The 15,012-nt window shown below is 39.2% G+C and overlaps 2 protein-coding genes across 3 annotated transcripts in view; one reads left to right on the top strand and one right to left on the bottom strand.

Annotated features, from left to right (window-relative positions):
* hdac6 (histone deacetylase 6) overlaps nt 1-11,621 on the bottom strand; it is a 25,409-nt gene extending 13,788 nt beyond the window's left edge. Inside the window, exons 1-17 of one of the 2 annotated variants that reach the window (XM_088331122.1) lie at nt 11,491-11,621; nt 10,773-10,865; nt 10,474-10,602; nt 10,294-10,379; nt 9,600-9,684; nt 9,478-9,518; nt 9,299-9,395; nt 9,135-9,232; nt 7,652-7,756; nt 5,408-5,476; nt 5,197-5,323; nt 4,725-4,790; nt 4,571-4,630; nt 4,289-4,378; nt 2,074-2,180; nt 1,923-1,990; nt 60-192 (exon numbers count right to left, since the gene is read on the bottom strand). In XM_088331122.1, the coding sequence (XP_088187248.1) occupies nt 60-192; nt 1,923-1,990; nt 2,074-2,180; nt 4,289-4,378; nt 4,571-4,630; nt 4,725-4,790; nt 5,197-5,323; nt 5,408-5,476; nt 7,652-7,756; nt 9,135-9,232; nt 9,299-9,395; nt 9,478-9,518; nt 9,600-9,684; nt 10,294-10,379; nt 10,474-10,602; nt 10,773-10,859 (1,448 nt within the window). In that variant the 5' untranslated portion in view covers nt 10,860-10,865; nt 11,491-11,621. Of the gene's footprint in view, nt 1-59; nt 193-1,922; nt 1,991-2,073; nt 2,181-4,288; nt 4,379-4,570; nt 4,631-4,724; nt 4,791-5,196; nt 5,324-5,407; nt 5,477-7,638; nt 7,757-9,134; nt 9,235-9,298; nt 9,396-9,477; nt 9,519-9,599; nt 9,685-10,293; nt 10,380-10,473; nt 10,603-10,772; nt 10,866-11,490 lie in introns of those variants that run through there. The other variant, XM_088331123.1, reaches the window with a different exon arrangement.
* On the top strand, nt 11,571-15,012 carry uxt (ubiquitously-expressed, prefoldin-like chaperone). Its single transcript, XM_088331124.1, has 6 exons — nt 11,571-11,737; nt 12,205-12,286; nt 12,373-12,440; nt 12,581-12,688; nt 12,838-12,901; nt 13,579-15,012. The coding sequence occupies exons 1-6, from the start codon at nt 11,628-11,630 to the stop codon at nt 13,639-13,641; spliced, it is 495 nt and encodes a 164-aa protein (XP_088187250.1). The 5' UTR covers nt 11,571-11,627; the 3' UTR covers nt 13,642-15,012.

The following is a 15,012-nucleotide window of genomic DNA, read 5'->3' as shown; positions in this document are numbered from 1 at the left end:
AAATGGAGCATAGACGACCATATAATCTAGTGCAAGTCGAATGAGGCCTGCCCACTCACCTGTCCCACAGGTTTGAGTGCTCCATCATTCTCTCATCAAACACAAGGCCTGTTGTCATGACAGTGGGACTCTGTAGGCTTTCTTCAATAATTTCTGATCTGAGGACATTTCCTTCAGCAAGTTGAGCACCCTCTGTTGGTAAAATGAGACAACAGACAAGTAAAAAAATGAGGATTTAATTCCAAATTAATGTTGTTCGGAAAAACATCACATTTAATATAAATGCTCAAGTCAATTGGAAATACCGGATGGTCGTATTCCTGCCTGACGCGCCTCATCCAGCGCCTCTAGAATGCTAGTGTACCCTGAACACTTGGGCCTGAATGGGTCATCAGCTGGGGACCACCGGTCATTGACATTTCCTTTAACCCCAGAACATCTCCCGGTGCCGAAGCAATGGCTGGGAAGTGTCCCTGCCAACGCCACTGATGCCCTTGGTGTTGCTTGAAAGCCCCCAGCTCCTATCATTTCTTTGCAGCCACAGCCAGAAGCTGCCTTTATTTGCCTCCTCTGACAACTCTTTTGTTGCTCTCTGGTTGCCAGCTCTGATGCATCGCCACCAACAACGTCCGGAGTTGGAGTATTTTTGTCATCACGGAGTTTTGGCTTTCCCGACGCCGCATTACGTCACCGGCTCGAACGAGACGAAGACTCCGGTAAAAACAGGGATTGGAGACTACGCGCTACAATAACAGCCGAACCATTGACTCACACTGCTCACTCGATATGGAGTTTCTAGCAGTATCGTGCAGACACTTCTATGTACCGGGAGAGTTAACTGTGGTCTTTGTGTTTGCTGTTTACTTTCCACCGCTAACCGTTTCACCGGATGCTAACGTTAGCATAGCGCTAAATCTCCTGCCCGCTGCTTTCAATAAACAGCAGCTTGCACACCCCAACGGAGCTTTATCGTCGACGGCGACTTTAATCGGGCATGTTTATGGACTGTACTCCCAAATCCATTCGATATGTGGACTGAGCAATTCGGGAAAAACACTGGACTATGTCTAATTTAAGATCAAACATCAAACATTCAAGTTGTATCCACAAACTCTGTTTGTCCCTCACCCCCCTCATCCCCCCTGGTTGATCAGGGATAAAGCCAGGAAAATGAATGATGAATGTCTGGCACTACAGTCTGTAGCAATCCAGCAAAGCGTAGGACCATTTTATCAGATCGCCAGCACAGCAGTCGACCAATACATTCAGGAGATACCGTCTTTGCAGGAGATAGCGCCATTGTAATGGATTTCCGACTGGAAATGATCCTGGTTGTACGTTGAGTGTTGGCTGTACATGGCAACAAGCCCAACAGTAACAGTTTTGTGTTGAACTAACAGGCAGGATTAAGTATTAGTACATTTGTGAGGAAATTGAAGCAAGAAGATGATTTTGCCACAATTTTTGCGTAATATTTTTTTTTCATGACCGGCAAGTGACTTTTTTATGCACAGTCATTTTCTGTTTTTGCAGTGGAGATGGGACGTTTGTAGTATTTTATTTTTTTTACAATTATTATACAATAAAATAGCCTACAACACATTGAACATACATTGAAAATAGCTAAGCACTTTTTAACAATAGTAATATTAATTGTACTTGTAAAACGATGTTTTCTTTACAAGTAACTATTCTCTTGGACACTGTTCCAGAACATAACGCACAACGTAAATCCATTAAGCAGCGGGACCATAAAAGATGATTCCTTTATAGAGAGGGATTACTGAGCATTACCTGCATTTATTTGGCCTAGTAAACATCGAAAAACATTGGTTTAGAATCATATGAACTAAAATGTAAAGGAAACTTGAATGGACACTGCCCATGCTCCATGATAGTTAGTGTGTTGGTGTGTGTTTTACCTAGCACTTGCAGCGAGGTCCAATAAGGATACAAAGCTGAGATGGTCTCAGAGATGGACTTCAGGGCACTGACATACAGAAGACAAAACCACTTTTTAAAAATCACTTATCACGACGTGTGTGGATGTGTGTGAATGTGTAAAACAGGTACCAGTCAGAAGGAGTAGTTGCTGGATCCATTGGGGCACAGGCTCCTCCTAGCAATGCCCGAACACAAGCAGCAGCTCCTTTTGCTGTTGCCTGCAGGTTGTAACCTCCCTAAACATATTTAAAAGCACGTACAGATGTGGTTGAAATGATAAGATCCTTGATTTGAAAACAAACAATATATATGGTGAGATATATATACATATACACACAGACAGACAGTATGGGCATATAAGCATATAGTCAACTACCAATTGTGCAAGTTCTCCTACTTAAAAATATAAGCGAGACATGCAATTAGGATTTGGGCAAACCTCAACCATGAGAGACAGAATGTGAAGAATAGAGAAATCACATTGAAAAATAAGTATTTGGTCACCTACAAACAAGCAAGATTTCTGGCTGTCAAAGGGGTCGAACTTCTTTTAACGAGGTCTAACGAGGCTTTATTCGATACCTGTATTAATGGCACCTATTTTAACCCATTATCGGTATAAAAGACACCTGTCCACGACTCCAAACTCTGCTATGGCCGAGACCAAAGAGAGGGAACCAGAGACAATACTGTGCCACTGTGCCAGGCTGGAAAGACTGAATCTGCAATAGGTAAAATGCTTGGTGTAAAGAAATCAACTGTTGGGGCAGTTATTAGAAAATGTAAGACATAAAAGACCACAGGTAATCTCCCTCAATCCAGGGCTTTATGCAATCTCTCACCCCGTGGCGTCAAAATAAAAACAAGAACAGTGCGCTAAAATCCCAGAACCTAATGGGGACCTACTGAAGGGCCTACTGAGAGCTGGGGCCACAGTAATAAAGGCTACAATAGTAACACAACGCGCCGCCAGGGATTCAAATCCTGCACTGCCGGACGTGTGCCCCTGCTGAAGCCAGTACCTGTCCAGACCCGTCTACAGTTCACTAGAGAGCACTTGGATGAGTCAGATGAAGACTAGAAGAAAGTGTTATGGTCAGAAGAAAGAATATTGAATTGCATCTGAAGAGCACCATACCCACTGTGAAGCAAGGAAGTAGAAACATCATGCTTTGGAGCTGTTTTTCTGCAAAGGAACCAGAACGACTGATCTTTGTAAAGGAAACAATCAATGGGGCATGTATCGAGAGACCTTGAGTAAAAATCTCCTTCCATCAGCAAAGGCATTTAAGATGAGACGTGACTGGTTCTCTCAGCATGACAATGATCCCAAGACACAGCCAGGGCAACAAAGGAGTGGGATCGTAGGAAGCATTTCAAGATCCTAAGGCCTAGCCAGTCTCTAGATCTCAAAGTCCTAGAAATTCTGTGGAGGTAGTTGAAAGTCTATGTTGGCCAAAGACAGCCCCAAAACATCATTGCTTTAGAGGAGATCTGCATGGAGGAACGGGACAAAATACCAGGAGCAGTGTGTGAAAAGCTTGTGAAGAATTACAGAAAACATTTGGCCTCTGTTTTTCCCCCCCAAAAAGGTACAAAGCAATGTATTGAGATTAACTTTTGGTATTGACCAAATACTTAATTTTCCACCATGATTTAAAAATAAATTCTTTAAAAACCAAACAATGTAAGTTTCGTAAGTTTTTTTCTTCCACATTCTTTCTCTCATGGTGGAGGTTTACCAATGTTGACAATTAAAGGCCTCTCAAATACAAGTGGGATAACCTGCACAATGGTGGTTGACTAAATACGTATTGGCCCCACTGTATGTATGTATATAGATAGATAGATAGATAGAGTGTGACTGGTTGTTTTGTTTTGATTTTGTTTTGTCATGTTTCATTTACAGTGGGACCTCGCTACTTCGGGGTTGCACATTCGCGGGTTCAGAGCTTCGCGGGTATATAAAAAAATAAAAAATAAAATAACATAATTATTATTTTTTTTTAAGCATTTTTGAAGGGGCGTCGCTACTTCGTGGTTCCACGTTCGCGGGTTCAGAGCTTCGCAGGTCTAAACAATTATAATAATAAAATTAAATAATAAAAAAAAAAAAATTAAAAATAATTTTGAAGCATTTTTGAAGGGGCGTCGCTACTTCGCGGATTTTCACTTTTCGCGGGTGGTTTTGGTCCCCATTAACCGCGATAACCGAGGGATTACTGTATATATATTTATCACAATGGAATAGACGATAGAGAACTAAATGCATTGTGTTCAAGAATACAGCAAACAATATGTGTTCTTATCATACATTAATATTTTGATTTGGTTAATTTTATACCTCAAGCGCCAGAATGAGTCGACCTTCAGCCAAAGACATCAACAGGTGTGTCAGAGTCTGGAAACACCCGGGACTAACGCACATCTGGCCCTGGAAACATGCAAACACACAAGTTGAGGAACCTGGCAAGATTTATTTGGACATTAAATGTGTCTGTTTATTCTGCAAATCAATTTTCCTTCTAACTGTATCTTTGTATTTGTTGCAATGATTTTCATGAACAAGAAAGGGCCAGTTGTGATGCCATTATTACAGAGTGATCTCAGATGTGCCTTTTCCTACCTTGGGATCCCCTAGGGCGGCATCAAAACCAGCAGAAACCAGTACCAGCTCCGGCTGAAACTTTACGCATGAACACACAAAAGCATTTCTTTTCAAATGTGACTGAGAGTTTTGAAATGTTCTCAAATAATTTAATGTGGAAAGCGAGTATTACTTCATAGGCAATGGGAAGCAGCAGTTGATGGAAAGCACATAAGTAGTCTGCGTCACGTTTTCCAGCCTGGACAAGGAGACAAGAAAGAAAAGAGCAAACTCTCCATTTGTTTGTTCAGGGGATGGGTTCTACGGCAGTCAAATGTGCATTGATTAGAATAGAATGGAATAGAACTGTCTTTATCGCCATAGATAGCAATGTATTTTGCGTAGTTTAGAAGATTAGACGTGCCCTCCTGAATAAACATGTAAAAAAAGACTTGAAAATAAGATAAGAAATATTATTATAGCATAATATGGAAAAACAATATCCTAATTGTGATGCTTGTAGACTGACCGGCTAAGTAGCAAGTGCATCAGAAAAATAGCACAAACAAAAATATTGCAATGGCATTATTAAAAACATTGAGCAAAAATAAGAATATAAAAATAATTTTTGTGAGACAGCACCAAGAATAATTGAGGTGACGTACCATGCTCCAGGCCAGGTTGACGTTGTGTCCTTTGCCGGAGTCGCTGCCCACAAAAGTGCTGTCAGAATCTGGCAGGTTAGGCCAGAATGCACCTTGCTCGAACCTATGTATGCTCATGTACAAAACACTGCCGCACACAAAAAACACACACAGAAAATTTAACTGGATGACACATTTTTGTTATTTCTGTCTTTCAGAGAGGAGAAGTCACCTGGGGTCTTCCTTGAAAACATATTGAATACCTTGACCATGATGAACATCCCAGTCCACGATCAACACCCTGTCATACAAAACCACACTGGATAATTAATTCGCTCGGTGTCTGAACTTTTTGATTGTGTGAGAAAATGTACTTATGTTGCAGTGTACCATCCTTATTTTGTCCCAGTGTCCTCATTAGGGATTCAAACTTTCGATACTTCCATAAATTTTGACAAAAAAGTCATATGTTTTCTTAAAAACGTTTTCATTCGGACTTTCAGATTTGATTGAGTCAAAATGTCCTCACTTTTATTTTCAATCGTTTTCATTTTTATTAAAGAAATAAATAGTAAGAAAAATAAGTATTGAAATAGGCAAACATGTCTGTAATAATTATTGTTGAAAAATAAAAATGAAGTAAAATAAGGGAAAATATTTTGAAAAAATAAGAAAATATATCTACGATGAATATGTCTTAATTTTGAAAAGAATGAAGTTCTATAAGAAAAATATAATGGGGTAGAAAAAAAAGTAAGACATAAAATAATCAAAATGATCAGCTAATTATTATTAGAAGTAGTGGTACTGTTAGTGTGATTATTGAAAAGATAACAGTAGCTCAGGAGGTATCAAGGGATCTAGAGGTTGCAGGTTTGATTCCCAGCTCCTCTGTGTCATATGTCAAAGCGTCCTTGGGAAAGACACCTAATGCCCCCGATAAGCAGGTACCGTAAATTCCGGACTATAAGCCACTACTTTTTTCCCAAACGTTCAACCCTGCGGCTTATTCAGTGATGCGGTCAATTTATGTAATTTTTCTAACGGCTGCCAGCGGCGCTCGAGTACAAAAGGTAAGATTTAGACCGCTGGAATATATGCGCCGAGGAAGACTGCATCTTCTTAGCTTGTGCACATATTAAATTAGTGTAAAGTTACCCTCATCATGCAAATTGCAAATAGAAAGGCACATGAAGCAGCTTTCAAGCTAAAAGCAATCGAGCAGTCCGATAAAGGAGCTTTTGCACGTAAACTTTACTTTACGAGCGTGTTGCTAGCGTGTTTTAGAATAAGGGAGCGTGGGACGACGCCTATCTGACAAAGTTTCTTTCCGATACTGAGGAAGACGACTTTGGTGGCGTCAGTTATAAGGAGGAAGATGAGGACGGTTTACCGTTTTTTTTACAAGTACGGTATATTTTTTTTAACAGACCCGTTTACTGTTTTGCGAGGGTGTTGGTAGTAGCGTGTTGCTACCTGTCACAGTCATGGTTTGGGATGAAAGTTATATTCTTATTATTAAAGCTTTGAAAACTCTCTCAGTGTACCGTCTTTCTTTGTAAATATGTGTAATCATGTATAATATGTATTTGCAACTGTATATTTTTGTAATGTATTTATTTTAGAAACTTATTCTGATATGATTTGCACGAGCAAATGAGAAAGAAGGGGCGGGGCAAACGTGGGCTGACGGGAAGTGGAGTAAAGGTGAGACGTGTTTGTGGACGCAGCTGACAATAGTGGATATATATTTTTCCCACCCTTACCTTTGGAAATATGGACTTTTTTTTCCTTGGATTACTTTCAACGGGACCCGGACTCTGCAGGTCTGCATCAAACCTTAAGTACGGTATCATTTTCCGTTCATTTTGCCAGCTGGGGTTTTTGGTCTGAGTACTTTATATCTAGTTACAATCGCGGGACTTAAAGTCGGGTTTGGGTTACTTTTGTGATTGTGTTACATGCTTTAATGTGGGCGCATGCGGCTTATATACAGGTGTGGCTTGTGTAAGAACAAAAGCGGTTATCCTCTTAAAATGTGGTGGGTGCGGCTTATAATCAGGTGCGCTCTATAGTCCGGAATATACGGTAGTTGCCTTGCATGGTTGATGCTGCTACCGGTGTGTGAGCATGTGTGTGAATAGGTAAGTGTGAAGCACATTGTAAAGTGCATTGGGAGGTCTTGAGTGACTTGAAGGGCGATATATATATGCAAACTTTTGACCATATCTGTAGATTTTTTTCCTTCTGTGTTTCTTCAGTATGTCATTACTCTTTTATCAAACATCCTACCATTTTCAAGGAGACATTTTGTTCTTAACAAAAGTCTTCATTGTCTACAAATGCTCTTATAGATTGTAGTATTTCACATATAAATTTGTGTCTAGTTGTCATTAAGGTGTGTATATTGCTCATTGTGTTACTAAATGTCTTCAGTTTCTGTCCAAAGGAAGCGCGTTTCACCTGCAACACAAACCTTCTGACTTTGTGTTTGATCTGAGCGTAACGAGCTGCAATGGCCACGTTGTTGAAAATACAAAAACCGTTGGCCTGGTTTGACTGGGCATGATGTCCCGGAGGCCTAAAACAAAACACAGAGAATAGACACAACTGTCCCTGAAAACTAGAATATTATGATAGTTTTTTTTTTCTTTACTTCAATTAAAAATTACGATTATAAAAATTTCATACATTTTGGATTTGTTAGTAATCAAATAAAATATTGCAAGTAATTTTTCTTAAATATTGCTGATTATGGTAATAACTCATACAGTATATTTCAAGTCAAGTCAAGTCATTTTTATTTGTATAGCCCTAAATCACGAAGAGTCTCAAAGGGCTTCACAGATTGTTACACTATATTACACAAACTATTTTCAACCGACAAGAGGAGTAGGTTATTCGTATGCAATGGAGTAGAAGTGAGTTTTAAGTTTAGATTTAAACATTTCCACTGAGGTTGCAGATCGAATCTCAGGGGGAAGAGCATTCCACAGCACCGGTGCCCGGATGGAGAACGCTCTCGAACCAGCAGAAGACTTCTTTGCTCTCGGGATCACCAGAAGACCAGCACTCTCAGATCGTAGGCTTCGGACCGGGACATAGGGGCAAATCAGTATATCTATCCCATCTCAAAATGTTAGAATATCATGAAAAAGTATACTGAGGCAGCACGGCAGCGCAGTGGTTAGCGCATGCGCGGCACAGTTCTGAGGTCATGATATCGAACCTTCCTGTGTGGTTTGCATGTTCTCCCACATTCCAAAAAACTAGAATATCAGGTTAATTAGCTGGTCCAAATTGTCCCTAAGTGTGAATGAGCGAGTGAGTTGTCTGTCTCTGTGTGCCCTGCGATTGGCTGGCAACCAGTTCAGGGTGTCCCCTGCCCACTGCCCGAAGATAGCTGGGATGGGCTCCGGCACCCCCGCGACCCTACTGAGGATAAGCGGTGCAGATAAAGGATGGATGGATGGATGGATAAAGTATACTATTGGGCTACAAGCCATAATCAGCAATAATACAATAATAAAACGGTTGGAATATTTCAGTTAATTTGTCATGAATCCACAATAAAGAACGTTATCACAACATTCTAATTTTACGAGACAGTCCTGTACCAAGTAATCTTTGTAAGAAAAGTACAGGTAACATCCGACTTACAATTGGGATCACTTGAGACCGACTAGTGGTGCCATCTACTGATGAAAAAGTTAATGAGTGTAGTGGTAGCTGTGTTGGCTTGCTGGCAAAATTGTTGTTCATGTTTCCAAGCTATTACGTGCTGTGGTGGAAGACACGCAATTAAAGAAATTAAATTTGTGTGAAAAAACAAGCCCCCACTGGAAAAAAGGAGCATCTGTTGGCCGTGGTCATAAGTAGGGGTAGATGCAAGATGTTCAGGTCATAAGTCTGATGTTACCTGTAGACATGGATACCTCATCACAGTCTTAAGCTTATACCTGACGACTGCAAAGCCATTCCTCAGTTTGGATGTCAACACTTGGTCTACCAGCTGAAGCATTGAACCCACCGCCAATAGGGACACCTGGAAGGTCTCCTGTAGCACACGCACAAAACAAGTGTTTGTGTGTGCTCGTATGCATACGAATCTGCGAACTCTTACAGGGTGAATGTAAACTGAATCATATTTCTCAGAAAGGTGCTGCAGTTCTTTTTCTGACATCGTCTGAGTGGACTTAATCAGCTCAATATAAGGCTTCCTGTAGGGAGGATGTCACACAGTGCAAATCAGAGAAGATATAAATCATGGCGATGGATTAATCTATGTTCAAGTCAACACACGTGTGCACGAGATGCAGCTCTTCATCAGTTGCTGCTCTGGGCTGAAACACAGAGACGTGCATAAAAGCACATAAACTTCATTACTCTGCTTCATCATGAAGTCAGAAGGTTCAACATTTCACCTGCACTTGAATGCAGCGAGTCAACAGCTCTTGTTTATCCAGCTCCTCCATGATGGATGTCACTCGGGCTGGACTTTCTGCATGACTGAACACCGAAGCCAATTGTTAACCAAGTCATGTGACATGCATGCATGCAGTCGTAGTTTGTGTCATAGTGAAGCATCTAACTTTTTTTTTCAAGTATTAAACCTTATGAAGGTGTCTTCATTTTAATCATGTGACAGTTAAAATGTACCCCACAAACTACACAAAGACTTAACTAGGCCTATAGCTACGCCTCTGGTCATGTGACACATACTGTTTTAAAAAAAATTATAATATTGTGATAAAGCTCCTTATTTTATGAATGCATTTAACAAAAATGTCAAACATCCTGCTTTAAATATTAATCATCTGAAATATTACAACTTCTTTCTTGATTTGAGAATGTTGATAATGGCAAATACTCATATATCCTATCTCAAAATATTAAAATATCATGTAAATGTAAACCAGTAGGCTCTTCAACTAATCATCAATACAAAAATACTAAAAGGCTTGTACTATTTTAGTGGATTTGTACAACACCCAGAATGTATGACATTTCTGTTTATCTTATTGCATTACAAAAAATAAAGAACTTTAACACAATATTCAAATTTTCTGAGACACTCCTGTATTTTGTACCGTGCATTGTCATGTCAGGTGAGCTTACTCAGGGTCCCAAAGGTTCTGATGATGAGTGAAAGTCTCCGAATAGACTAAACCTGTTCCAATACCAGGTGAACGACTGGCCAGGTCCTTTAAAAGTAAATCAAACAACATGAGGTGCAGCCCGTTTGGCTACTGCTACCCACAGAGTACAATCAAGAGTCTATTGTGATGTGACACTCACCATTTGCTGCAGTTGGCTCTGCAACTCCTCATCTTGGTCATTTGTGCTCTTTGCCATTCTCCCCTTCTTCTTTGCTTCCAGCACACCACTACTTTGTTTTCTCTGCTCGTTTCCTTTAACTACCCCTTCCTGCAATGCGACATGCACACAGCCTTTCGCGGAATAAATACAGTCCACCTCTTAAGCTTTCATGTGATAAAAGTTATAAAATAGCTTTTAATCAATTATCCAAGGTTATCAGTAATGTCATCAACATGTGTTTTTCAAACAATGGGCAAAGATACAGTCAGGTAAATTACCCGAGGAGATCGGCGAGGTGACTTCTTAACCGACTTTAGTCCACATGATGAGGCTGGTGAAGGACTATGATGTGCTCCAGATGACATCCCAGACTAAAAAAACACAGCATGCATTATCATTAGTTAAAAAATACATAATGGACCCGAAGAACTGGCTGACTGATATCTTGTCGAAAAAAGAGTGACTGCAGTTTGTAAGTATGGGGGAAAGTAAAATACATGCATGGATGACAAAACGATTTCCTATATGAATTGAACAGTTTTCTATCTGATTATTATTCCTATATATAATGCAAAATATCTGGGTAACACTATTTGCTTATAGCACGGCCGAGATTTTACAATCAATGATTCTGCCACAACAACTGTCGCTGATCATGCTCTATTATAAGCCAACTGTCAGTTAAATATACTGTATTACAACAGTAACTTGGTATAACTACTTTGTTGTAACGAGTAAATCCTTGGGGAATAAGTGCATCGAGATAAAAAGTCATATTACGGGCATTAGTATAGCTAGAGGGGATATAGGAGTAGGTGGATTCAATTTTAGATTTCACTTTTCCAAGGTAGCAATAACGAACAATAAGCACCTAACAGTTTAGCCGCTGTATAAAGTGTCCCACGGGGACAATAGGGACCTTCATACGGGAAGAAAATTGACCTTTATAAATTAATTATATGTACATGAATATTTTAAAATTACAAGCATACTCACAGATACAAAGAAAATCTTAGTTTTGCTTGTAACGCCGACCGAATGTCGCGTGTTGATAACGTCACATGTCACCGATCGCCCTGTGATGTCAAACTCTTGCGCCCTTAGCAGCAACCAGCCATAACAAGCACACGCAGATGGCACCCACACTTAGCTCCAAACCTGACGTTATTTCTCAGAGTGCAGTGGATTCCAAGGTGCTGCAGTATGAAAGGTTTATTGATGAAGTACTGAAGAAGGATTTACAGTAAGCGATACTTTTACCCTCTCCATATAAATATATACTGTCGAAACCGATGTTTTCAATTTGACAGCAAACCGTATCATACCTTGCCTGAGTGTTTAAAATGTATTTGGTCATGGGCGTAACTTGCCCGTTTTTTGGGGTGCTCAAGCACCCCCAAATTCAACCCAAGCATCCCCAAAAATCATAGCATTTTCAAAACTATTTTCTTTAATAAAGGACAGGATATGCTTGAATATGATGGAAAACCCGTAGTTAAAAGTTGTTGTTTTTTAAAGCTAAACAAAACAAAAGTCAAGTCAAGTCAAGTCATTTTTATTTGTATAGCCCTAAATCACGAAGAGTCTCAAAGGGCTTCAAACAAAAAAGTCAACAACACAGCCTTGAAAATACTCCACTACCTTCAAATTTTTTATTCCTAGCCTCCTGATCTGACTTACATTTTGTTGCCAATTATGATTGATTTTCAGAAAAGTGATGGAACAACGAGATGCTGTTTATGAACAAATCTCTCATTACCTACAGTTGAAGAACACTTTGCAGGCTCTGCAGGTACTCACCCACAAACAGTCACTCATATGCAAACATAAAAATATGTACGACAACATGTGTTGCGTGTGTTCTGCATGTATAAACAGGAGGCAGATTCCAACCACCTCAAAACAGATGTTGATCTAGGATGTAACTTCTATGTTCAGGCTGAAGTGTGAGCTCCCACTTCTCTCTTACATTCTTTCACAGATGATAATAATTGTGCTTTTTGTAAAAAACATCCTGTACCCTTGTGCAAGCACTATGAGGTATAGGTATTGTGTCAAAACAATTTGTATTTTTTTTTTTACCTAGGGAGGACTCGTCTAGGATCTTTGTGTTGGTGGGCTTTGGCTTCTTCGTGGAGATGGACCATGCTGAAGCACTGCGTTTCATCGACAAGAAGACAAATCAACTAACAGCGTCAGTGAAGGCTCAAAACAATTTAGGAGAATATCAGATAACAGATTTTTAACTAACAAGAAATGAGTTTGACTGAAAATACTCAACCACGTGTATCTACAATTTTTTGTGGTCTAAAATTGTTGTTCTTGTGTCCATGTGTTTTTCAGCTTCACAGATCAGCTGACCAAAGACGGTATCAAAATTAAAGCAAACATCCGCATGGTGCTGGAGGTCAGTTTCATTATCATAACAAAACACAGAAAACTAATTTGAAATGCCTTTTCTACGATCTTTTGTTAATTGTCCGTGCAGTGGATCTGTTTGCCTTTTGTAGTGAGGACAGTTTTGCCCACAGCAGCAAAGTTTTATACATGCTCCTTGATATAGGATTGAAATGGCTGTTTCCAAATTGTTGTAGTGAGGTTTGAAAGGGATTAAACACAAGAACTTGAGGTATACTTTTTAACTACAGTTAAGCAACCACACTAACACTCAAGTTTTAAAGATATCTATTCCTTTTAAATCGATGACTCCCACCCTTTAATGCTTACAAATGTAGATGTTAAAGAATCACCTTTCAAGTGCAAGTCAGCTGCATTGCATATCTGTAAAAGTGACGCATACTTCCTGTTGCCATATTATTTAACGTGTGACTCTGTGAGAAAACAAAAGAAAAGTCGATCACTAAGGACTTTAGTCATGGAACCACAAACATCGTCCAATTCACATTGACGAAGTAGGCCAGTAAAATATATGAGCAACAGTTAAGGAGAGAGTGGACATTTTCAGAGGTTGCCGAACTAATTAATGCGTGAAGCAAGTTTATCACTTGGTCCCAGTGCTCTGTTGGTGTGATTTACAATCCCCTGTATAGAAATGGGCACTGTTCACCTTTGGATTTCTTTCAGGGTCTGCGGGAACTCCAGGGGCTTACAGAGCTTCCAGAACGCAGCAGAAGAGACGTTTTCTAATATTGTTTTCTTTTTGTGTTTGGAGAGACAAGATAAGGGTGGATCAATGTGAACAGTTTGTGGTTATTTTTAAGTGACCAGATTTTGTTATTTACACATGAATGTGCAAGCAGAGATGTTCTCATCTGTCCACATCTGGTTGGATTGAGTCCAACTTGAACCAGATGTTCTGACATCCAAACATGGGCATTTGCCATGGCAACACAATGTGAAATCAACATGGGCCCATAGAATACTGAAAAAACATTTCACTACAGTTACATATTATTTGGCATTTTGTAGAGTTATTTTAATATAATGTATTTAATTTGTGAATAAAAACATGTTGACAAGAAAATTATTTAATACACATTCATATAGAACCTCCAAGATGATACTGATGTTATATTTCTTAAATCTATATTTTTTTGAATTAGTTATTCATGCAACATAAAGAAAACATTTGATACAGATTCTGCACAGGAACAGAGCGTGAAAATGTGTGGTTGTTCGCTGAAACTTTTGCTACATGACAAGATCAGTTTGTTGTTGTTTTTTGTTGGGAATGTGGAAATGCGTTCCTGCTACACAGTTGTATTCTCGGAAAAAAAGTGTTAGTGGCTACAAAAAAATTCCTTTTCATTTAATTCAACCCTTTACTGCTAAAAAAGTTAATTGAATTGTCTTTATTGTCATGGATAACAATGTAGTGAAAAACGAGATAAGACTTATATTGATATCACTACATTTTTAAAACAAGTCCATGGATACAAAGTACAGTAGAGAGTGACAAAAACACAAATAACATAGAAAAATACAAAAATAATCTACTTTGGAATTTTTTTTTTTTAATTGATGGTGGTAAAGTAACCCTTTTATCAGGGTTTGGCAGACTTCGGCTCGCAGGCCGGATCAGACTGGTTTAATTCAGCCTTTGAGACGACGTTGAGAGGCTTGAGAAAAAAATGAGACACTTCTCATCAAACATTGACCTTCTGGTTTAAAGATGTCCACAAGATGTTGTCAAAGCCACGCACAACTCTAAACCACCCACTCACTAACATTTATCAACCAGAGAACATTTGAAGAAATGGCCATACCGATGTAATTTTATCTAAAGCTGTTGAAATCAATACGATTGCACTCACCTGGATTTCTTGTGTCCCTTTGTGTACCCCATAAAAACTATATTTTTTTATTGTGTTCATAGCCAACATTCAAATAGATGGCTACATTTTTCTGTCCTTGCTTTTTTAATTACCAAGATATTAAAACTGAATTTAATGAAACATTACTGAACCTGTATTCAAGGAAAATGATACAATTTAGTGCTTAAAACGGGCGATATTACTTTGCTTTCACCTTAAATTAAATGTTTTATCTGTAAATGAA

The sequence above is a fragment of the Urocampus carinirostris genome, chromosome 3, assembly GCF_059441175.1.
Source record: "Urocampus carinirostris isolate Australia breed hairy pipefish chromosome 3, RoL_Ucar_1.0, whole genome shotgun sequence".
Classification (NCBI taxonomy): domain Eukaryota; kingdom Metazoa; phylum Chordata; class Actinopteri; order Syngnathiformes; family Syngnathidae; genus Urocampus; species Urocampus carinirostris.
Note: the sequence above shows the minus strand (reverse complement) of the source record. Positions and strands in the feature narration are given on the sequence as shown.

Bases quoted from the DNA above. Each gene is read 5' to 3' on its own strand.
- uxt (XM_088331124.1), top strand. From the start codon at position 11,628: ATGGCACCCACACTTAGCTCCAAACCTGACGTTATTTCTCAGAGTGCA. The intron at 12,287-12,372 runs GTACTCACCCAC...ATGTATAAACAG, and splicing joins ACACTTTGCAGGCTCTGCAG to GAGGCAGATTCCAACCACCT. The intron at 12,902-13,578 runs GTCAGTTTCATT...GATTTCTTTCAG, and splicing joins ACATCCGCATGGTGCTGGAG to GGTCTGCGGGAACTCCAGGG.